General features: G+C 48.4%; 1 protein-coding gene across 1 annotated transcript in view; it reads left to right on the forward strand.

Annotated features, from left to right (window-relative positions):
* Positions 1-24,321, forward strand: part of ZFHX3 (zinc finger homeobox 3) — a 231,408-nt gene that overhangs the window by 178,964 nt on the left and 28,123 nt on the right. Inside the window, exon 6 of the mRNA XM_089540250.1 lies at positions 10,761-10,992. Within this exon, the coding sequence (XP_089396376.1) occupies positions 10,761-10,992 (232 nt within the window). The remainder of the gene's footprint in view (positions 1-10,760; positions 10,993-24,321) is intronic.

The following is a 24,321-nucleotide window of genomic DNA, read 5'->3' on the forward strand; positions in this document are numbered from 1 at the left end:
AAATGCCATCTCTGTGTCCTCCACATATACAAACCGCCACCTCACCCTGTTTGTCCCTTAGCAAAGAGGAGGCAAGTTCCTTGCTCCATTAAAGTGATAGCCAAAATACCCAGCTTGCAGGCTTAGCTCCCTCAGCTCGGCTTCTGCACTGGGCAGTAGTCCAACCTTCCTGGAGGCCCTGATCGGTGGAAGCATTGGCCTCCATTGACAGGACACCTGCATGGACCCAGGAGTTGCAGGGCAACCAGACCCCCTCTCTGTCCTCTGTGCTCAGGCTTCCGTCACTGGGAGCCAGAGGACCGTCCAGGAGCTGCTTCTTTTCTCTCCAGACCTTGCGTGGTACATTGGTGGGATGTTGTTTTTTCTCTTGCTAATATAATCCATTAGCCTGGCACATGCATAATCAGTTTAGAGTGCAGTTAACTGGATGTAATCGAGTTCTTGCCTCTCTGTTGGAGAAAATCCTCTCCAGATGCTGCCTGGGTGAGAGAGCGTGAGGCTTATCATGCTTGCAATCCTCCTTGCTCTGCCTTTTTGCCATTTCACCCTCGAGTTGCAATTCCTTGGCTTCTGTGCACTGTGTGCACTCTGGTGCCAGGTGCCAGACGTGCATGAAATGGACTGTCCAGGAGCTGGAGGTGGCCTTGTGGGCCCCACTACTATTGAGAGTGCCCCATGGCACTGGCAAGGCCCCTGCAAATGCCACCCACATCATTCCTAGCTGGCACAGAAGGAGCAGAGGTCAGGCAGGTGCTTTGGGCCGTCTGGATGAAGAAAGGTAAAGAAATGCAAGACTCAACTGTGTTTGCCTGGTAGAAGAAAGGAAGGCCCATCTAGCTAATCCCCTAAAGTATCTGAGTAATTCAGAAATGTTTGTGAGGCTCCCATGTCATTAAATAAAAATCGCAGTTAAGGAGTGAACTCTTGATTCTTGTTCTGCACTTGTTAATTGCTGGAGTTCAGGTGATGTTGGAGGATGCCATGCCCTGCCATGCCAGATTGGTGGGGTTTTTGATGGGTGCTCCTCATGTTGTACTTAGGGCTTACCCAATCTCTTCTTGTTCTTTGGTTTCCCAACTGGTTTGTTAATTTATTCTTGAAACTTCTTGAGACTGTGCAGCCCCCACGTCATTTACCAGACTGGCTTTTGGAGGTGGCAGGTATACAGGGTGTTGTGCTAGTTTCCTGGCTCTGTGATTCCCAACCTGAATCCAAAGCTCCACTTCTTGCTGCTGTTGAATGCTGAGGCTGCATGTGGAAAGGTGGTGGCTCTTCTGGCACAACATGTTGCTTCCCTTTCTACATTCATGGTTGGATGCCTTCATCTGGGCAGCAGGGAGCAGTCGCTTGATGCTCCCTTGTGCCTTCCATTAAGTTGTTCATCTGGAGCTTTCCAGCAGGGAGAACAGGAACTGTAGTGACATTAGCGCTCTCTGTACATGGTTCTCACTTGAGCGATCTTTCTGCTGACCTGGTTTCCCAGTCTTGGGTTGCTGAGAAGCTGGCTTTCCTTTTCCCATATCGTCCTCTTCAGAGAGTCCACTACTGTCTGTGTGGTTTCCCTTCCCTGAAATTAAAATGAGTATTCTTGGTTTTTCTCGAAGAAAGCTGGGCCAGCTCTGCTCCCCAACAAACCAGTTTGCCCTGGCTTTGGCCTCTCTGGCTCAGTTGGTAGCTTGGTGCATCTGCTGACGTCTTGCACCCTTTCCTCTTCCCAAGCAGCCCCGCTGTTCTCAGGCGTCTTCCTCAGGTACCGTGGGGCTTATCCAAGGGAACGGTGGCCTTGGGCCAGGCTTCACATCAGTGTTTGAGCTGCGACCCATTTCCATTGCAGCAGAGCTTGGATGTTGCTTCTGTCCTGCTGGAGACTTGGCTTGTGGCCTCATGATTTGCTGGGCTTTCCCCCTTTATCCTTTGTCCCTTTGGGTGATGCAAGGACCAGGATGATGCTCCAAAGATCCTTTGGCTTTGTCTGGGATGCAAGAATAAGATCATTACTCTTCTCCCCCCCCCCCCCCCCCAAAAAAACAACAACCCACAGCTGGAAATGTTTCGTGAAGCAAAAAAGCCAATCCTCTTGAGAGGGGATGCTAATTACACATATAATTAATCCTGCAGTTGTTGCTCATTGTCGGTATGGATCACGCTGGTTAAGCAGGCTTCCTGCACCTTGTTCAGAGAGCCTCCAATTGCATCTTTTGTTTATCATTTTAAATGCAGGAACTCATGGGACACCCTTTGATGTTTCTGCCTTTGGAACCGGGGACAAGAGGACAGGTGGGCCTTGGAGTCACCCTCCATCTGCCTCTCTCTGTCTGTCTGAGACAGTAAGCCTTCTGGGCTGGGGACCATGACACCTGGCTCTAGTAAGCAGGCAGGTGTCACCATTTGAACCCAGAGCAGTAGAAATCAGTAGCTCTTCTTTGTGATCTCTGTGAGTCACAGAAATGCACAGTACAGCATTCAGAACCTTCTAGAGCTGAATAATCTCCTTTTGATGGACACCCCACAACCCTTCTGCCCCACATAGGTAATACTCCAATGGGTCACCTGTCAATCACTTCATTCAGACCTTTCATTTGTTACTCTTTTCTTCTTGGAGCTTTTGGCTTTGTTTGTATTTTTCTTTCTTCAGAAGAACTTCACTGCCCACATCAGTCAACTGATGACTTCAGAATTGTCCCCATAGGAGCTTGTGGGCTCAAAGGGGTCTCTGCATGTTGTACCATGTGCAAGAGCAAGATCCCAGACTCTGGTGGTCATTCCCACTGCCACCTCTTTCTGGGTAAGGAACATGACATGGATTCCTATTTCCTCTGTCAACCCTTTACCTCACCCTCAGGCCTCAGGGTATCAGCTGCCATGTCAGAAGTCTTTGCAGTGGGAGAATACCCATATAGTCACTGAATTAGCCACCAAATACAGGCCTCTCTACAAGCCTCTGTCATCATCTACTCAAGACTATTGCTGAAACAGCCGATCCCAACCACAGAGTCATTAGATCCGATGTTGATACTGAACCCTCCTTTGATTCTGGGGTCAGCATCCTTAGTCCCTTCCAGCAGCCAGTCCTTTGACTTTCAAGCAGTCGTCTTTTCTCTGCTGCCAGTAAATCCTAGATGAATGGTACAGATGGCTCTGCATCCATCTGTTTCTATTCAGAAGGTTTCAGCAAGACCAAAGAAGAGGTTGAAATCTGCTCTCATGTCCTTCTCAACAGGAAAGCCCAACTCACCTTCAGTTCCCATTGTCAGTCTTGGCACTGTCTTGGACCTTCTACAGTCTTTGGTGCCACTGGTTCCAATTCTGCACCTATCATTCACCTCCCGGTCTCCTGGACTGATACTTCAAAGGTACTTGATTCTAAGCTTGCAACTGACCCTCCTCACCAGGTCCAAACCATGGCTTCATGCACCAAAAGAGAGGAAGTGCCAACCCACCAGGTGCCTTTTTCTCACACTCAGCATTAGACTCCTTCTTTATCCACTGTACCATCTGGAAATGTCCCAATCTCACCTTGTAGGCTGGTTCCAGTTTCCAAACTGGAGCTGACCGAGGTCTTGTTCCCTGGAGATGCTGGCACTGTTCCAGGTTTAATGTAATGGGCTTAGTTACTCATTTATTAAGAGCAATTATATCCTAGATATCCACGGTATCTTCAGCACTCTCCTCCAGCATCACATCTCAAAGGAGCAGATACTCTTTCTGTTGGCTTTCACATCTGTTCATGGTGGTGAGGAATACGATGACTTGGAGGAAGCTCACTTTCGTGTTCAGACTTATACCTTTGCTCTTTAGGACCTTCCCAGCCCTAGTCTTCTTATAATTCCCATTTTTATTCTTGGGGGAATGGCCATGTCTAGTGGCAGCTTCCATCCATAGGCTGAGAGCCATGGGTTCTGCCAGAACTCCCATCTCACAGAAATCATGGAAGGGAAGGTAAAACCCACAGAGGGCCTGAGCAGGATTGCTGGAGAGATGGAGAAATATGGCCCCAGGCAGAGGAGGGCTGCTTGGGGTCCCAGCACCTCCCGTAAATCAGCCGTTGCTGCGTTTGATTCAGCATAACTGATGTGGCCCGGTTGCCCACTGCTGATGAGGATTATATCAGCTTGGTTTAATAGTCTCATTTTCGACTCCCAGTGCCCCTTGTTTTAATGTGTTTCAGTTAATGAGGTAGAAGAGCTGATGAGGTGTTGCCACTTATCCAGTGCCAACGTTGATGTCAAGGGTCTGCCGATGGCACAGATGCAGCACTCCCGGGCATCGCAGAAACAGGGGCTTTGGGCTGATGTCTGCATGGTCCCCCGGCAGTTGTGGGGCAAAGCATTTGTGAGGCACGCAGATCGCCTGAAATATTTTGGGTTCCCAGGGGTCTCTGCCTTCATTTCCTAAGCATCCAGGTGTGTTGGAGAGCTTTTGGGAGCTCCAGAGGAGGCGTTTGTGGCTCCGCGTTGCGGGAAGACCTTGGAGGCGACTTTGCTGTGCCAGAGCCAGCGGCCCTTTCCACGTCCCCCTCCGCTCAGTGGCTTCTCCTTGGCCCTGCTCCTGCTGCTCAGCCTTCTTTTTCTTGAATGGCAGCAGAGTGCAGGTGGAAGGGACACCCCCTCCTCCTCCGTTCAGCATTCTGGTGTGAAGTGCCTATAAATAGTCCCACTGTCTGTTATCTAAGCCCTGGACGTGTGCCAGGCCTTGGCATCAGCTGGCTGCCAGCAATGCCTCCACTGCCGCCGCCACATCCTCCTCCAAGTCCTGCCTGTTTCAGTGCTCCTGGAGGCAAAGCTGCTGTTGGTTTAAGCAGGAATTAAATAATTACCAAGCCTTAGCTCTCTCCACCTTCTGTGAATTGATGCTATAAATTGTCCGCCTGCTTGCATTTAATGTGAATTATGTCATGTGTGATCCCCTTTGATGTCGACATGCCTCCGTCTGTAAATACACGAGCCTTTGAAAGGCTTGTGGTTAGCCTTGGGGTGCTGGGTGGGGAGCAGGCGGAGGCTTTCCTCACAGCGCATGGCCTGGGAAGCACTTGTGGCGGCTGCGCACGTGACATGGGGAGGTTTGGAGGCTTGGCGGAGGTCCCATGGTGCTCCTTGTGAGGCTGCCCAGAAATCTCACTGGTGTGGCTGTGTGTGGCTGGCGATGAGTGTAGCAGCAACCCCCATGTGCCATGATAGGCCTCTGAACAAAGTTGGCGGGGAGTAGGCCCTAGTTTGCGGGAAGATTAGCACTTTCAGAGGGGAGAAAGGCGGCATATAAATGAAATAAATAAAATAGTATAGATCAAAAACCATGCAAAGCCCTCAGTACTCTTTGTGTATATGTTATTTTAAAAGCAAACAATCTGTAGACTTAAAATGATTTAAAATCATTAAAGGGCAGTATTAAAAACCAACAAAACAGCAGAGCGTGGATCATCGGAGGATGTTGAAGGTGGCAAAGGCCAGGAGAAGGGCTCCCTTGCTGAGGAGGAAACATACTCTGAGCAAAAACCAGAGCCGTGATCCACAGCACACTTCGCCTTCCTCTTGGAGCACAAACAGCCAAATTGCTATAAAGACAAGCTTGTTCTCATCATCTATAATTAGCCTGTGCAACTCGCTTCTTACCAGAAGGCACCTCAGTAGAGTTTTGCAAGGTTCCGGCAAGGCGATGTCTCTTTGTGTAATGGGCAACGTTCGGAGCAGACGGGGGCTGGTGAAGCTTTGCATGCGCTGCAAGTGTGTGCCAAGGCTTGGGGCATGCTTGAACAGCAGCGATAAGCCTTGGAAGGAAGCTAGATGGATCCCTGCTCCCAGCCCCAGAGCAGAGTTGGGGTCTCCTGTGCCTCAGCTCCCCCCCCCCCCCAAGTTCTGACCATTTACTTTAGTGGCAAATTGCAGAACAGAGATGACAAAAAAGTGGTTTGGAATTTTTTACAGCCAACAAATGGAAAAGAGATAAAGCCAAGATAGATCACTGTCTCACTTAAGAAGCCCTTTATAAGGAAACCTCATATTCTCTGGACCTCTCTGGATGTCTTCCAAAAGAGGCTGGACGTCTCCTTGCTGGTGGGAATGCTTTAGTGGAAGTTCCTTCACTGAGTAGGGATTTGGACTCAGTGGCCTCTGGAGCCCCTTCCGGCTCTAGGATGCTGTGATTCTACTCACTGTCTTTCTAAAAGGACCCCTGTCTCAATGGTGGAGGTGGTGCTCTGCCCATCTTGGAAGTCACTATCTGGGTCTTGTATTTATTCCCACAGACATGGAAGGAGCGTGAGACGGCATCCAGACTAGAAATCCTCACGTGTGACTTCAGGTCCCTTTACCTGTGTCAGAATATTTAGCTATGGTAGTTGAGGATTATGTCATTAGCAGACACAGAATCGCAAGAGAAGCGGTGACTCGTCTGACTCTCTGTCCTGCCCCGATTAATTGCATTAATTTCCCATGCAAGCAAAGTGATGTTGAAAATTCTGCAACAAAGACTTTTACAGTCCAAGGAAAGAGGAATGCCAGATGGAATCCAAGCTGGATTCAGGAAACAAAGACGTACTAGGAATCATATTGAAAATATGCATTGGAGAATGGAACATACCAAACAATGTCAATAGAAACTTAGCCTATGCTTTATAGCAAGGCCTTTGGCTGCATAGATTATGGTCCCGTTTAACGTCGTGGCAAGAGATGGCAGAGCCATCCAGGGTGCTAGGCTGCTTTTATGGGAATCAGGCTTTCTAGGAAGCGGGTCTGGTCTGATCATGCGCATGGGTGGTTTCTGAAGAGAGGGCCACATCTTGATGCTCAGGAGGAGTTCAGCTGAGCAGTCCAAAAGCCTGTTTTCATGCACTGAGGTCCAGGTGTGCTCAAAGAGGTGCAGTGGGCTAAGGATCCTTTCCTGGGCTTGTCCCTAGCTCCATCCCACAAGGAAGGAGGCCAGGCAGGCAGGCATTGTACAGACATGCATACGTTGAGGACGGAGCGCTCCCCAGTGGCTCCTGCTGCCTTTGGGCCTGGCTCTGCCCCATGATGGATGGCCGTGCTGCTCTGGCCGGTGTCCCCTTTGGTCCCTGGCTCCGGCCGGCCCCTGTCCCTGGGGAGGGGGCTCCATGATTCTTCCTTGTTAAGGAAGGATCCATTGAGCTGGCCGGCTGCAGCCCAGTTCTTGCCTCCCTCTGGGCTTGAGCCCCTCCTCATTAAGCTGGTTGGGGCTATTGATTGGGCATTTGTGTTTGGAAGAGTCTTACTTACTCCATGCATTATCTTGACAGATTGATCAGACCTGATTGAGAACCTCTTAAAGGAACGAACAGCTGTAATGGGAAAGTTGGACTCTGTCATCCGTTAGGGTGATTCTGGGAGCGAGAGGAACAAGCCTGACATCTTGGAGCAATTGTATTTACAATTAACATGGCTGAAAACGATTGCCTCTATTGATCCCCCCTTCCTGCAATTACAGCCCCATTGTTTACATTCCAGCACTTCAGTTATAAAAAGGAAATTCAATAATTATTGCATTATTTAAAGTTAAAGTGCCACAGAGTTTGCTGGCTGTGCTTGCTGGTTGATTTAACGTTCAGTAAAATCTATGCTGAGCTTTCCATCTTTAGGCTGAGCAATATTGGCTTTTAATGAGTTTCAAGGGTGGAGCAGAAACCCACCTGCCAGGTGGACAGTGTCTTCTTCTTTTTAAAATATTTACACAGAAATCTTAAAGTGATTCAAAGCTGCCCAATGGACCAGAGGGTCCCATGGCCGGTCGGTCAGTGAAGGTGGAGCCACCTCTGGGCAGGCCAGCCCTTGCTCTCTCTGGGAAAGATGAGGAAGGCAGGCTGTCTGATGTGTATCTAAAACAGATGTGCTTCTGGTTCTTGGGAAGGATGCAGAAGTGCCCATAGCAATAGCCACTGTGGTCCTTTTGGATGCCCTTCCCCAGGAGCTGCTCTTTGGAGTGTAGGGTTGGCCCCAGCTGCAGTCCAGGTATGAAAGGACCCAGATCTTTGTGAAATGGATCTGAGCTCTCCTGGAACAGCAGTGCCAACAAGTGATGCGTACTTGCACCAGCTAGAGACTCTGCACAGCTGTGGAGGAAATGGTTTGTCTTTAAGTGAAGGTTTTGCCTGTCTTAATTATGGCCTTCAGTCAACATTCAGTTTCTGCCAGTGGCTTTGTGTGTGTATGCGCCTTCAAGTTGCCTCAAGTTGACTTACGGAGACCCCATAAATTTTTTCATGGGGTTTTCTTAGCCAAGGAAGGCTCAGAGGTAGTTTTGCCAGTTCCTTCCTCTGCAATATAGCCCACAGCACCTGGGATTTGCTGATCCTTGCTTAGCTTCCAAGATCAGAAGGGATCTGGTGCCTTGAGATTACTGGCATCCTACTAGGGAACTTTATTCCTTTGGAGGTCTCTGGGGCTGCCCTGCTTGAGTTGGCTTTGCTTCCTGGAGGGCTTCTCTGTTGGCTCTGGGATTCTGCCTTCACAGAGTAGGTTACATGCGACAGCCGCTCCTCACAAGGGAGACCAAGGGGACCCCCCAAGTTCCTCCTGAGAGTGGCTTTGACTGGAAATAGTGGACAGCCCTGGAGGGTCAGAGCTGGCCTGGAGGCAGAGGACACTCACAAGGCTGCTTCTCACTCCCATCCCACAGCAAATGTGGCTTGTCTGCTTCCAGTTGCCTCTAAACCATGGAAGGGAGAATGGAACATTAGGGATCCAGGGATACTCAGAAATCTGTCTGTTAAGTGGGTTTTCTGTTCGCATCACACCCATTACATGGCCAGAGGCTCTTCTGCATGGATGATTTCTTTTCCACAGCTACAGTGGCCCCATGGTAAGATTTTAACTGGCTACTCCCATGTGCTTTTCTGTTTTGCTGAATCTTTCACTGGTTGCCCGCCATGAGCTGGTTAGGAGGTGACCTGTTGCATAAGCATGCCTTTACTGTGTGGTTGCCCTAACGCCTTTGCAGAGTCTGGCAGAGCTTTCCTGCAAGAAAAAGAACCCACCACAGCCTCCAACCTGCTGCCCATGCAGACCCTACCCCACAGTAACCCAGACTGGAACCCTTGAGCCAAAGAGCCAACTATTTAGATGTATAAGATCTGTCTCCATCCCCCCCCCCCCCCCCAATTTAGGAAGGCCAGTTCACAGGGCATGATGACAGAGACAATCCCTTTCGGCCCCTTGGCTCCAGACACAGCAGCCTTCCACTCCTGCCTCCCTCATCCTCTTTGCTTACTTCTGGGCTTTGGGATTAGCCAACGTCTGGTCTGAGCGAGTGCACCTCTCCAGTTATTTTAGCATTTCAGGTGGGAAATGACCTTTCCACTTCATTGGTAGTAAAAATGCAACATTAATAGCGTAAACAGCCAAACTTTTGCTCTCCTTCGATGACCACTAGACTCAGTTTCCTGGAGAGGGCATTTCACTCTGTCCAGGAGCTGTGCAGCTGGCTTTAAGCCGGTGTCCTTCCCACCCCTCTTGCCTCCAATGCCTCTTTTGTCCTGCCTTCTCTGGGTCACCTTCCTCTCTCCTCTTCAGCATTTACCTGGATCCTCCTTTCTGGGGTCAGGATCTTTTTTCTCTGGCATCTCTCCATCAAGAACCAGATGTAAGAAGCTTCCTACTATTGGTGGCTTGGGCAGGGGCAGGCAGAGGTGTCATGCCAGCCTAGATTTATGGAACAAATCACTGTGTCCCATCAGAAGTTCCTTAGCTTTTCTTAGAAACCATTAAAAGCTATCTATTCTTCGAAAGAATTTCTTCCTGGTAGGTCATTTTTGCCCAGTGTTTTTCTTTTGCCATTCTTTTGTCCAGATGAGCCGGGAAAAAAGTCTTTGTGGAATGGTGTGTGTGCCAGCTGAGAATGGCATGCTTCTTCTCTAGACAAGCTTTTCCGCACCACATTCACGTATATGTGTATGTGTGAGAGAGAACTTGGAGGGCTAACATTTGGGGATCAGAGACCTGTTCCTTACCAAAGCACAGTGCTGTTGAATGATTTGAGGGGCCGGCTGTGAGACCCTTCCCCAGCCCCTCTGGGAGGCTATGTCATGCCATGTATTCACAGTCTGTGCCAAATGAGGGCAGCCGCCGCATCACCGGGGGCTAAAAACAAGAACCTCTGGGTAGCGGTCTCTTCTTTTCTCTCCTGACTCTTGAGCTATTTTAGGCTTTGGGGTTTGCTTCCGTGGTCCCTTGCTACCCCCTTTGGCTCCAAGGGAGAGTCTGAAGCTGGGCACTCAGCCAGTGTGGCCTGGCGAGTGGGCACTACTTGACCCGCGGGGAGGGGGCAGTTGATTTCAGCCATGTTTCCCACTGCCATTTTGGAGTTCCCAAACCAAGGTGCATGCAAATGGCTTTCTTCTCCTCCAGATGCATGGAATGAACTCAGTTTGATGTAAACATCTGCCACAACCAGTTAGCCCTTAATGTGCCAAAATACTCTTTCTGTGTGTTGCTGCCAGGTTTGTATGGTTATCCTTCAGGATTGTCTTTCCAGCTGTTTGGTTCAGAGAGAAAGAGAACATATGCTTTACCAACATACTGTTCAAAATAAAAGGAGTCAGTAAAAACGGGGTCCTGTGGCATCTTGGAAGATGGCTTATTGCTTGCAAGTCTCCCTATTTCCTTTTCAGGTTCAGTGAGGGGGCTCCCCGTGATGACTTTAGGCGAGAGCTCTATGGTTTCCGCGCTTGGCCCTGCGTGGCTTGGAGCCCCAGAGTGAGCAGATGCTCTGCCCAGGAAGGCCCTGTCCCTCACCTTCTGCTCTGTTCCCCGCAGCACCTTCAGCATCATGAGAGTGGCATCGAGGGCGAAAGCTGCTACTACCACTGCGCCCTCTGCAACTACTCCACCAAGGCCAAGCTGAACCTCATCCAACACGTGCGCTCTATGAAACACCAGCGGAGCGAGAGCCTGCGCAAGTTGCAGCGCATGCAGAAGGGGCTCCCGGAGGAAGAGGAGGACCTGGGTCAGATCTTTACCATCAAGAAGTGCCCGGCATCCGACGCTGGTGAGTGGCCCCGGGGTCGGAGGGGCTCCCCTCTTTTTCCTTGCAGAGGGGTATCTCTCTGCCACCGGCATAAGGGTGCATGCATGCGTGTGTGTGTTTCAGAAGATGGAGGGCTAGTCATTATTCATTTCTCTCCACTCGCTATTAGTTCCAGTTGTATCTTGCCTTTCCTTCTTGGTTAGCTCAGAGAGAGTGGCCCCAGGTCGACTGGTGACTTTGTTGGCAAATGGGGCCTGGTACCTGAACTTAAAATCATAGCAGTTTATCACACTGGGGCTAATTTCACCATTAAAGAGAGAGCAAAGTGAATTTAAAGCATCCTGCAAATAAAGCGAAAATGGCGAGTAATTGCATGAATAATTATCACACCCAGTTGTGCAAATAAAGTAATATTGGAAATGCATTGTCACTGAAATCCCAAAAGTAAAAAGATGTGTGTTAATGCTTCTTTGTGACCACTTTGATGGGTTTTGTGCAACATCGTGTAAAATCATTTTGCGTAATTCTGCTATTTTCCCGGGATAGTGAAGTTCTCCCTTCCCTTCCCCTGGAGTAACAGTGTGCTTTAGCCTTGGGAATCCTAGGAAACAAAGTGCAGCAGGTGAAGAAGGGCCTGGCCTTTCTGACCAGAAGCCCCTTTGCAGGGGAGCAGAAGAGCAGGGCTGGCCGAGTGGTCACTGTCTGCTTCTGGAGCCTGAGAGGAAGACCAGGACCTTCAAAGAGCTGCTCAGCCGGCACACAAACGGTCACTGTCTGGAGGGACATTCAATCTGTGGAGGTGGACCAGCTGCCTTTGTTGGAGGTAGTTTCTCCTCCACTCCACCATTTCCATGTTTCCTTATGCTCCCCTTTACTTGGCAGTTTTTTCCCAGTGTCCCATTTTAACACCAAAACCTTCTTACTTGGGGCAGGAGAGGGAGGTGGAGGTCTGGCTGTTTTCAGTACTGATCTCCAGGTGGGACTTCCATTGGATGGAGGTCCAGGGCAGGGCAGGCTTGCAGGGATAAGAGTGGTGGGTGGCCAGGACTGCCCTTGCATTGCCCAGACCACTGCTCTGACCATTGTCCAGACAACCTGAGAAGGCACCACTGCCTGCCCTTTTCTGGCTGGTAGGCAAAGACCTTTCAGTTTAGACTGTGCTTTGGCACTCAACTGCTTGTGGGGTGGGGTGTCATTTCATCTTTTTACTATGTTTTAAATTAGTGCTTCTAATGGGATTGCTCTTTAATGGTTTTTAAACTTTTATATGAAAAGGTTCTTAGTGGCATGTTGTTTTAGTCTGTGTTGTAAGTTGCCTTGGCCCAGTTGCCAGGAGACAGGCAGGATATTAAGTAAAGGGAGGATGGGGTCTCTGTGGCGCAGGTGGCCTCTGGAGCAGATGTGTTCCTGAAACTCCCAGGGGGTAACACTGTCTCACCTCACACTCCAGGGAGGGCCAGGATCTTTGGGGTACATCCCTTGTCTTGGCTAGGCTCCGGCCGCAGTGGGACCGAGGGGGGCATCTCAATGGGATGGGATGGGAAAAGGTGGGTCGTTTTCCTGTTCTGTTGGTTGAAATTCCAGCTGTGCCTTTGGTGAAGGAGGAGGGGGCTGGGCAGGAGGATGCGTAAACCTCCTCAGGACCCTCTTCCCAAAGCCTCGCTTTAAGGACAGCGGGAAGGATGTGGTTAGCAGGATTGTGGCAGGCAGAGTGAAGGCATGCCGCAGCTGCTCTGAAACGTGGCGGGAATCTCATAAACCCTCAGCTTGCTCCCTCCACCAGACACTTGTCATCAGAAGCAGAAGCAGAAGCAGCAGCTCATGGCTTTCATTAAGCAACAAGGGAGGAAGCTCCCTCCAGCTGCTGACTTGTTACAGAATGTTTCCCTTGTTGGGCTGGAACTGCCGGCTGCAGGACTGCTTCGCCTCCAGGACTCTTGGCAGTGATTTGGGGTCCCTCTGCTGGCTGCTTCTTGCAGGGAACACTATTCTCCTCTGGCCGCTGGGGTTTGGATCTCCCTGCTGCAAGTGCTCCTGGTGCCCAAGCCTGGCATAGGACCGGACCAGAAAGGGTTGTCTGTGGTGGCTCTGCCTCCTCTCCAAAGGCTCTCCTCTGCCCTTTGGGCTCAAACACCAGCTTTGCATGGTGGACATAAGATCTGGAAGGGCTTGCTTGGTGTCCCTGCCTCCTCTCCAGACAACTGCTCTGTCCTGTTTGAAGTGGCAAGGGATGGGACCCAGGCAGGGACCGTCTTTGCATGCACAAGGTGCCCCATTCATTCCCTGGGTCTTCCACTGAGAGGTGATGCTGTGGGCAAGTGATGCCCAGATGCTCCAAGCACAGCCCCACATTTGCATCTGGGATGCTCAGTCGATGATGCTCCATCTTGCCATCACCCGGATGGCAGGCAGGCACATCGGCAGATCCAAAGGAAGCTCCAACTTGGCACCAGTGGCACCAGCAGAGGGTTTTCCTTGAATACCAGTTGCCCTGTGTGTGGGGCTATGGGGAGGCGCTGAGAGAATGGCTGGGGAGGAGAGGCTGAGACATCCCTTTCCTGCTGGTCAGTGGCAGGAGCTCTTCCCCCGCAGCCGTGGTCAGGCCCTTGGGACTTCCAAGCGAGAGCTGGAAGTGCCTCTCTTCCTCCATTGGGAGGAAGGGTCCCTGGCCCCATCGCTGTGCCCTCCGACCAGGCAGGGCACGGTGGCTGCCTTTGTGGCAGGAAAGAGCATCAATGCAGCCCAGGCAGGCATGCAGGGACATTCTGTTCCACTTCAGTGGCCCGGTGGCCTCTGCTTTCCAGGCCAGCTCCCAGGAGCTCCTTCCTCTTGCCTCCCCTTCCTTGGCTCTGGGGCAGGGGAGCCAGGGAAGGGGGAAAGGTCAGCGCTCAGACCAGTGTGTATGTGGGGAGAGGGGCACAGGCATGTTAGTGAACTGGAGCTCCCACCGCCACCGCCAGGTCCTTGTGATGGTCTTCTAACAATACCAAGGCAAGAGGCATAGGGCAGGAGGCGTAGGATGAAAGAGAGAGGGGCTGGGTGGGGGGCGGCAGGGAAAGGGGCCATGAAAGCAGAGGCTGCTGCAAATTCTCCCCTCCCCAGGCCTGCAAGAGCATTGGGGGGCTGTGTAGGGGTCTTGTTCAGCTTCTACCTCCTCCCCCTTAAAAGTGCATTAAGGCCGCTCCAAATGTCAACACACAGCAAAGTAATCCTTTTGGGAGGATGCTGCGTATTCAGAAGCGGCTGCCCGCCTCCCAGTGAGTCCCCTGGCTTTCTCCTTGGCTGCAAAAGAGGAGCCAGACTTGCTCCGTTCTGGGTTGGGAGCAATGGGGGCTGGCTTGGGAGGGGAGTAGCCTTCCTTCTCAAGCCAACTGGGATAAGAGGACCCAGCATGGCAGGCTGGGCACAGAGCCATTGGACAGGGAAGTACTCCATTGCTGTATTTTTCTCTGGGGGGAAGAAAATGCCTTACCAAATGGACAGCCAAATATAATGGAATGAAAGGCTAAGGCAGCAGCCCAACTGAGCAGCTTCAAAGCCACCATTCACTTTCCCCCATAAAGAGTTGCATTTCTTTATGAGATGGTCAGTCCAATCTCATGCGCGCTTACTCCTAAATAGGCTTTTCCCATTTCATCAGCGCTTACTCCTTGCGTGTGCCATGTTTACTTTACTGACTTATTTCTAATCAAAATATATAAATTTACATCGTTTTAGGTATTGAAAAAAACTAGTTTGAAATATTTATACAGCATTTAAAATTAAGTGGACATGAATACAGCATTTGTTTTGCTGAATGGAACCATCATCATTTTAGAAAGTGGCCATATTTTCAGGGAAAGCTCTGATGAATTTTGTTTCTTTTTTATTTTATTTTATTTTTTAAAATTTCATGCATATAAAACTCTTTTAACAAAAAGGATATCATTACGTGCAAAAGAAAACATTTTAATATATTTGTTTATGCTATAGCATCTGCTAAACTACAAATTGCATTTCCTTCATTGAACTTCCTAAGGCTAAGTAAATTTTTCCCAATAGTTGAAAGTATCAAAAAGCAAACGACTCGCTCTTATCTAATTCCTGTCACATCGATCCAAAGAGTCCAAGTTTTCCAATAAGTATTCTTGCCCAGAATTATATGACCCCTGCAAACCTTTCTTGACCAGCTAAATTTTGCTAACTTCTTATTCAAGACCTTTCCTTTCAACTAATCCTTTATGGCGCCGTTTGCATCATTTCCTGTTTTCCAAATTGAACTTATTCTTTCCAAGGTTCCCATTCTTTATAGAATTTATCTAATGGTTCTTTTTTCAAGAGCGGTCAATCTGTCTATCTCATAAAGAGCCATAGCTTTTAATCTCTGGGAGATTCCTCCGACTTCCAATATCTGGCAAATGCTATCCTTGCCGCAACGGTCAGATAGAACAACGTTTTTTCTTTTTCTTTCTCTCAATTTAGGGTATCTGATATATTCAAAGGTACATTTTGGGTTCGGCACGAACTTCAAACTTAAAATCTTTTTCATCTCATGATATATGGTCCTCCAGAATATGTTAGATTTTGGGCATTTCCGCCAGCCGTGTAGATAGGAACCAGCCTCTTTTTTACCTTTCCAACAGGTGCTTCTACTTCTCTTAACCGCTTTCGATATTTCGTAAGGCGTTAAGTGCCACCTATCTATGGATCTGGACACGTTTTCTTTCAATTCTGCACACGGAGTATATTTAATATTGGTTTGCCATAATTTTTCCCAATATTCTAGTTGTATCTATCTGTTCATTTAAGTCTGTTGCCCATTTAGTCATAATTTCCTTAACAGTTTCTTCCTCTAATTCAAACTTCTGGATTAAGCTATATAATTTTGACATTTGTTTTTTGGGACTTTTTATCACTTTTTCGGATTCTAATTCAGCCGGTCCAAGGCCACTTGTTTTGCTCTCCATTAGAAATCCTTCCTTAAATTGCCTGAACGCAAACCAGTTACATGAGAAACCTTCATTTAATAAGTCCTCTTGAGTCTTCATTTTCCTTACTCCTCCTTGAAGCTTTGCTAAATCCTTGTAAGTTACCCAGGAATTTTTCCTCTCTTGTAGAAATTGCTTCATTAGTAGAAGTCCAAAATGGGATTTTAGTGCACCATTTATTTTTATATTCTTAGAAGAGATTTTCTTATTAAGTGATTATTAATCTTCATGTCAAGCTTAATTTTTCCCCTTTTTTGTGGGGTATTCAAACCTTGTACCTTCCAAGTTAACAATTTTGAAAGTTCAGCCATAGACAAAATGTGTCTTCAAAACAATCAGTACCACAACTTTTTATATTATGCTTTTGTTTCAAAAACTTTTATATGGTAAACTGTAAAAATATAGTCAAATTTGGTAAATGTATGAATATCACTACTATTCCTCTATTATTCCTTCTTCTTTCTCCTCTTGTTCTTCTCTCCTCAGTCTTCTCTCTTCTAATAATAATTCTTGGAGTTCTCTATCTGGGTTTGAAATGTCTGATACGTTTTGGTTTACTTCTCCTCCTCCTCCTCCTCCTCCTGAATCCTCTTCCTCCTCTCCTCTTAAGCCTACTAAAAGATTCCCGGATCCTGTTCCGCCTCGTTCTTTCTTAGCACTGCCGCCTTCTGGGATTTGTTCCTCCTCTTCTTTATTGTGTTCTTTATTTTTATGTGTGGCTTGTCTTAAAATGTTTCTTGCTCCACCAGAATGTCAATCCTTCCGGCAACTCCAACGATAAGGCATTCGTTCCTCCTTTCCGTAAGAAGGAAGTCAGCCCAATATACTCCTTCCTCTTCCGTAAAATTCTCCCAGGAATATCTTTCAACACTTTTAATTCTTGTTGTTTATAACAAAAGGGTGTTTCATTAAGTCTGGACAAAAACAAATCCCGCATACATTTTCTAACGAAACATACAGCCACGTCGCGTGGCAAACCCTCCTGTTTTGCAATCTGGGAATTAATTCGAAATAAATTATCTATTTCATCTTCAAAAGATTTCAAGTCATTTTTTTTTTCAAAAATTTGGCAATTTCAGTAATCAATTTTTCTGCTAGTTTCTCATTTTTTTTCTTCTGGAAGGCCCCTAATTTTCACACATTTTTCTCTCGTTTTCTGTTCCCAAACTGCTTTTTCATCTAATTCCTCCTCTCTTTTATTTATCATTTTTGCAAAGCCCGTCTCTAATTTTTCATTTCTGAACTCTAAAATTTATACCCTTTGTTTTGTTTTTGGCATGTCCATTGTTAATCTGTCTATCATTTGATTTATTTCTTTCAAATCAGTCCTGATTTCTTGTTTAATTTCTTTCTCAAAATTGTTCATTTCTTTAGCCAGGTTTGTTGATAGATTTAAAGATAAATTTTCTATCTTGTCCAATATTAATTGATTCATGTCTGGGCTTTTAGATCTATCCATTAAGATTCTTCTCTGATTTGGGTTTTGTAGATTTGAGATTGATTTCTCATAGTCTCTTCCTTTATTTTTCCCCCTTCTTCTTCTTTAATATCTGAATAATCCCACACCAAACAACCAAAAATCAAGGAAGCAATAGTGATTAGAGCAATATAACAATAACAAACCACGTCCTCCTCTAATAGAAGATTCGTTTCTATTTTCTAATTCTAATAAAATTCTAATAGAATTTTGTTTCTAAAACCCCACAATTGCTGTATTTTGTGTGTATGTTTTTTTTTAAAAGAACACCCCTTTGTCTATTTTGTAGAAATATCAGAGAAATGTTATTTGAAACAATAGTAGAAATGTTCCTTCTGCATTGTCTTTTTTGTCTGACCAGACAGTCTTCATACAAATGGCCCTGGTTTGAATTTTGTCCTCTCTTTTTGTTTTGGTATAAAATTAGCAAATCCTAAGAGCAGAAATGGCGTTGTGACCGATGACGGAAGAGCAGCTTTGCGCACTGATGGCCACTTATCTGAAAGGCAGCCATGGAGACAAACCAGCATGGCTTCAAAGGCCGCTCCTTAGTGGGCTTTCAGTAGCCATTCCTCGGCTCAGCCGTCCTCCTCTGTGGGGAAAGGCCTGGGGTCAGCCGGGCCAAAGGTGGCTGGGGCCAGGGCACTCGGCCCAGAGGTGCTGACCCTCTCAGACCTTTTGGGGGGCCTTGGGGCGGCCTGCACACCCCCGGCTTTTGCAAACTGGCAGCTTCCAGTCTGGCCCTCCTGCGGCTGCTCCGGGGCTCCTGCTCCGGCAGAGTAACCATGCGGGCATAAATTCAGAAAGTTGCAAAGCTTTGAGCAGTCTTGTGAGCATTAAAAGTGTCCTCTTTGCCAGAAAGGTCGTTCATAACTTGGCTGCACTGCTGATGTACAGTCAGTGATATTGATTGATTAATGTATAAAAAGCACCAAATGCATTTGCTTCTATGAAAGAGAATAAAGTGCAGGCGAGTCTCTCTTTATTTTCACCTCATCCCTTTGTTTGAAGGACATCCCCCCCCCATGGATTTTTTTTTTGTTTGTTTTGTTTTGCTGGCTTCGTTTAAGGGGGATACAAAAAGCCAGTTTCTGCCAAGTAATGCGTTCACAAAAGGAACATTGATTCACATCAGTGTCGCTTGAGTTACCCTTGTGAAGAAGTGGTTCTTGCATTAACCCTTCTGTTCGTCAAAGATGAACTAAGACATACAATTAGCTCCGACTCTCTCATCTCAGAATGGGTTGCAAGAGAGGCATTGCCTCTCTTCTTAATTGCCCTAGAAGGCATTGCCCCCTCCCAGCCACTGTCTGGCAAAGCGGGGTGCCTTCTTCTGCCCTCATCTGGGGCAAATACCTGCCCCATCCTCCTTGGCTTGCACCCTGGACCAGACCCCTTAAAGGGCCGGAGCCCTCTCTAGGCCTGACTGGGTTATTTGGGCTGGCGGTCAGGGGTTGGGAGGCTGCTGTTTCCCACAGACGCGCTCCATGTTGAGGGATCTTACGTTCCTATGCCAAGGGGGCAGAGAGGGATGGGGACGGAGAGTGGTCGGGGCACGCAGGGGCTTCCCAAGGGGCACCCGAGATTCCAGCCCCTGAGTGAGCCTTCTCTTTGGGGGCAGGTTGCCCAACCGGGTTAGGGGCTTGGCTCCTCTCTAGGAAGCCTGGGTGTTGTGGGTCGTGGCAGGTTCTTGCGGTGGCTCGGACCCAGGGGTCCTTGGAGTGCTCCTCAGGTTTGCTCTCAGGCATGGTGGCTTTAGGGGATGCGTGTTGCAGCCCATTTTCCTGTCGAAGGGAGGACAGTGAAGCAAAAGAGAGAAAATGGCTGTCGGTAACGGAGAGGAGAAGGTGTGGGGATGAGTCAGATCTCCAAATGGCTGCTCCTCTTGTAGCATCACTCCGTCTCCTTTGGAGCAGAAGGCAATGGATGCTCTTGTTTTCCTCTGGATGTTGGATTCCTACAAATAGGGCAAACAGGGGAGCATGGCGAGCTGCTTTAGACTCAAGAGAGCTTTCTGGTGAGACTGAATCAAATGCAGTCCTCGTTTCCTAAAGATTTAATTGGGCAGCCTTTCCTGCTTTCTCGGTGGTTAAGATCTGTCCTCCATGCTCTTTTCTGGCCACGGATCTGCATGGACCAGTTGGGCTTGGTGCATGTCTGTGTGTGGTGTGTGTGTAAAATGTCTCCCCCCCCCCAAAAAAAAAAAAAGAGATCGCCAGAGCAGTGGCTGTGCCAAAGGGTTGCTAAGTGGATACATTAATCCAGTTAATACCGAACTACGCAATTTAATGCAGTATTTCTGATAGTGTATACTATCAGAAATCTATAATTCATGGGCTTGTGGTGCTAAGGCACAACACTGAAGTAAGATATGGTTGCCATTAAAGCAGACGCATTTCCTTGTGCACACCTCCCTTCCCCTCGCGTCCTCTGAGAGAGATTTGTTTATATGACGGTGGTACAGATATCTTTTTATTTTTTGTATTGGGACAGAATATTTTGTACCAAGGAGATCAGGTTCTGTATTCAGAATAGATTTATTCAATACGCATGGTAGATATTTTGCATATCTCTTTTCTGTGATTTATTTCAAACTCGCTGTCTCCATCTTTCAAAGGTATGTCTGGACTTTTAGGTGGGGCCTGGGTCAAGGTAAGTGGTTGGGAGGTTGTGTGTGTGAATGTGTGAGTGAGTGATACCTGGGTTTCAAGGCGGCACTCAGAGGGCAGGGAGCCATGGAGAGTCCCAGGGTCCTCACTCCTCTTTCAGCCCTGGAGCTTTTGCTGACATCTGCTGGCCTGGCATCAGACACGTCTCTGCAAACAAAACTCAATGTGGCTTTTACTCTGAACATGATGTCAGTTGTGGATTTGCCTGAGTATTGGTTTGCCTGCTTGCCTTCACGCTGCTGAGGGTGGTCTGATTTGTGTATTGCACCACTTTGTGGGTTTTTTGTGTATAGAGTTACACCACATAGCAAATGCTGTGGAGCGCAACCAAGAGCAAAGATCTGTCCATCTCAGCTGGCCCCCCATCTGTATGGAGAGGAGGACTCAGGGTGGAAGGAGGAGGGGCACTCATCTTTACACTACGACTTTTATGGCAGAAAAGAAAACGCTTGAAGCAGTCGGGACGAAATTCTTAATTGCTTTGCTTGCTTGCTTTTCTCCTTCTGGGATTGTACAAATGCAAGAGCCACGGCCCCCATGGCCTTACCCTCTGCACTATTTTTAACCGATGCTTTGTGTTGCAAGGATGGAGAAAGCGTCCTTCTGCTGGATGCAGCTAGAGCAGAAGGAAAGAGCTTCCAGAGAGTTCCTTGTGTCCATCCATCCATCGGCCCATCCTTTCAGCTCCTGCTTCTGCCAGGTGTTTGCGGCTGCTCTTTTTGGATGAAGGGCCTGCCACTCGCTCCTCCATCCAAGGTGTCTCCATCTCAGAGGACTGCTTCATCGTTGTCCAGCGTGGATCTCAGCATGGCCCCCATCCCTTGTTCCTTGCCTCCATTTTCCTGATGCGTTTCTTCCTGTTTGAGTTTCCAACATGTGTCTCAGGAGGATGTGAAATCCAAGAACCAGATCTCCGAGATTTCAGAATAAAATAAAAGTAAACTCTGCTTGAAAACACTTTAGCAGGAAAGCCAGGCTAATTGTAAATCAATGAGTCTTAAAATGCAGCATTGATCTCCAGTTAGAAGTTTGAAAGGGAAAGCGGTAATTACTGTGCTCCAGAGGTAGCTTTTTCTCGCATAAGTTCTGGGCAGAAAGAAGGCTCATTAGGGGGCAGCAATTTGGAAAATGAGTAATTAGTTTAAAAAGTACTTTTGTGATGTTATTTGCTGACTTGAAATGACGGGAGTCTTCTCAGCTGTATAGTTTAGCCCTGGAAAGGTTTCACTTACTAATAGGTGGAAGGCAGGAGATCTCTTGATGGTCCAGTGGCCTCAGGTACCCACTTCTCTGTTTTCGTAGGATCTGTTTCTGTGGTCTGTGGGACAAACATATCAGGATTGCATCTCCATGCACAGAAGAGTTGAAACCCCTCATTCTTCACTCAGCGGTTCTTTGGAGGACAGAAGCTGGGAAATGATTGAGGCATTCTCCAGAGACTGCCCTGGCCCCCCAGCAGGGAAAAGCAGCTTGTCTTGGGAATGAGAGATGGAGGCCGTTCAGAAGAAGAGTCAGCTCCAGAGTCCATATTGCCCTGCATGGGGCTGTGGTCAAATTGGGGGTGTTTGGATCATGCTTCCCCTTCCCCTGAATGTGAATATGTGGTTGCCTCCATGAAGGATGTTTGATCCACAGGAGGGTGCGCTACAGCTCCTTCAGAGGACAATTCTTGTGGTGTTGTGGGTGCGTAAGCCGATAAATTGTGTGGAGGAGTGGGGAGCATTTGGCCGAGGGACCCACAGACAGTGGGAAGGGGGCCTGTGGGGAAACCCACCCCAGAAGCCAGAGAAACCCTTCCAATAAATTCCTTTTTGCTCTGGCTCCTAGCTCCTGCTTCTAACAAGCAGAGAAGTGAATGGCAGCCGCTGGCCAAAAATTGATTACATTAATTGATATGCCAATAAGAGAGCTTGTTACATCTGCCATTGGTTAAGCCTGCTAACAAGTCCTGCTGATCAATGAAACCAATGAAGATTTCCTCCATTAATGAGCAACATGGTAATTAATGTTATCCATAAAGCAATTAGCCTGGGTAGCCAGTGAGCTGGTTAGTTCAGTGAATGGCAGCCAGAAGTCTATCTGGGGAGGAGGGCATCAACCGCAAGTGGCCTTTTTGCGCTCCTCAGTCGGTGGTGTGAGGGTCAGCGGTCAGTGGTCTGGGGAAGGCAGTGGACAGAGCGTGGGAGCCCTGGGCGGCCCTCCTCTCCTCCTTGGTGTCTCTGGCCACGGAGCAGACCCTTCCTCCCCTCCAGGGAGAGTCAGGGCATTTAGTCCTGTTTCTGCTCTGCTGCCCCATTCTTTGACATCAATGGAGGAAATGTGTTGTGATAAACAATTGGGGGAAATGCACTTAAAATCACGTGGCAAGATTAGAAAATGACCCTCTTGCCCTGTTGTGTAGCTTCTGCATCAGAGCCTCTGTATGCCCATGGCTTGTGGGGTAGGACATGAGGGAGAAGGCTGGCTGTCTTGGTGTCCAAAAAGGTTGCATGAGGAGTCGCCCGCCAGGAGCTGGGCTGCCATCTTTTCTGCCAGCTGAAGGCTGTGGGTCAGCGGGAACTGCCCCGCTTCCACTCCTCCCTCTATGGAGCACATGGCAGTGGCCTGGCCCTGGAGAGTCCACTGGCAGCCATGTCCGTTAGCATCTCCAGAACGTTTAGAAGAAATACTCCCCATTTTCTGACTGGAGAGACAGCGAAAGGCAGGTGTCCCCACTTCTGCTTCCCAGCAGCAGCCCAGAGCCCTGAACCAGGGGCAGCCTGACCAACACACCCCACTTGAGTTCACAAGACCAGAGTGATGCTGTTACCCCCGTTGCCTTACCTGGATTCCTCTTCGGCTCATTTGTCTTTACCCATTTTGGCAAGTGGAGCTACCACAGGGCTTGGGCCAATGAAACAGGGAGAAAAGTGGGCTCTGCCTGGGGAAAAGGCTGACCTCCGGAGCAGGAAGGGAAGGAGAAGCTGCCCCAAAAAGGAGGAATTGGCCTCAGCCGGTGGCCTCTTTTCCGTTCCTGCCCTCAGGGAAGAAGAGCCCACCCAGAGCAGCTCTCCTGAGGGACCATCCCAAGAAAGAGATCTCAGCCGAGCAGCCCCTGCAGTTGGCTTTGGGTTCGAGAGGGGAGGATGCTGCTGGGGGGCTGCTTTGGGGGTCACTACAAGAAGGCCCCGAGGCATAGCTGTCACTGGAAAAGGATGCACAGAAAGCTGTAGATGTGCCTCTGAACGCCAAGACTGATAACTTCATTGTGGCATTTCCTTTGCATTGTTAGGTATTGACCCTGGAAGACCCCTTGTGGATTCTCTAATTGAAAATTAATACTAGATCAATGCCGTGAGCAATTTGCATATTGATCATAAACAACTTTGAAGGCACCAAGTGTGTATCGGATCAATAGGGCTCTCGACTGGCTGCAGCAGAAGAGCTTCCCTTCGTCTTCGTCTGTGCTCACCGCTGCTAATGATTTCGGGAGCAGCAGGAAGAGGAGGAAGGGGAGCCCCTGGGCCTGCTGCAAAGGGAGCAGATCGGGACGCCTTTGGGAGAAGCCATTTCGGGGAGGACCCAGGGGTCCACTTGCAGCGGAGGGAGCAGAACTTGGCTACAGACCCAAGCGGGGAGCCCTCCAGAGTCGCCAGGGCCACCCCTGTTTGAGTAGCCAAGAGGCTCAGGAAAGGTCCCAGGCATGGAGTGGTTTCATCCGAGGGCCTACCTTTTGTGGAGATGGACTGCCAGTGGCCATAAGGGAAGCAAGACTCTGAGCCCAGGTCCCTGGTGCCTTGGATCCATGGAGAGCAGGAGGTCTTTCCATACCCTTCAACTGCCCTGAATTGGCAGAGATAGGCCCAGTTACTCCTCTGTCCTCCCACTTTTTCAGCTGTTTTTAAAATGGCACACTGTCTTCCTCTTTCTCCTTTGGTCCTTCCATATCTTCAATTGCAGCAGATTGAGTTCAGAGTACAAAAACTGAGTTCCTAGATTTTATTTGCTTGCTTGCTTGCTTGTTTCAGTTTATATCTTGCCTTTGTCCTGCAGTGGGAAGGCAGTTTATAATAATTTAAAAGAAAAGTTTAGCTAAAATGTTTTATTATAGAAGTTAAAAACAAACAAACAACAGTTCCATTGGAAGGACGTAGTTAAAACGGTTTGAAATATATTGAAGACATAATTGCAAACATACGAGATAAAATACAGCGCACCACTTTCAAACGCTGTTTTCTCGTGGGATTAAAAACCAAGT

Source organism: Sceloporus occidentalis, unplaced genomic scaffold, assembly GCF_023333645.1.
Source record: "Sceloporus occidentalis isolate IW3139 unplaced genomic scaffold, rSceOcc1.0.p SCAF_10, whole genome shotgun sequence".
Lineage (NCBI taxonomy): Eukaryota > Metazoa > Chordata > Lepidosauria > Squamata > Phrynosomatidae > Sceloporus > Sceloporus occidentalis.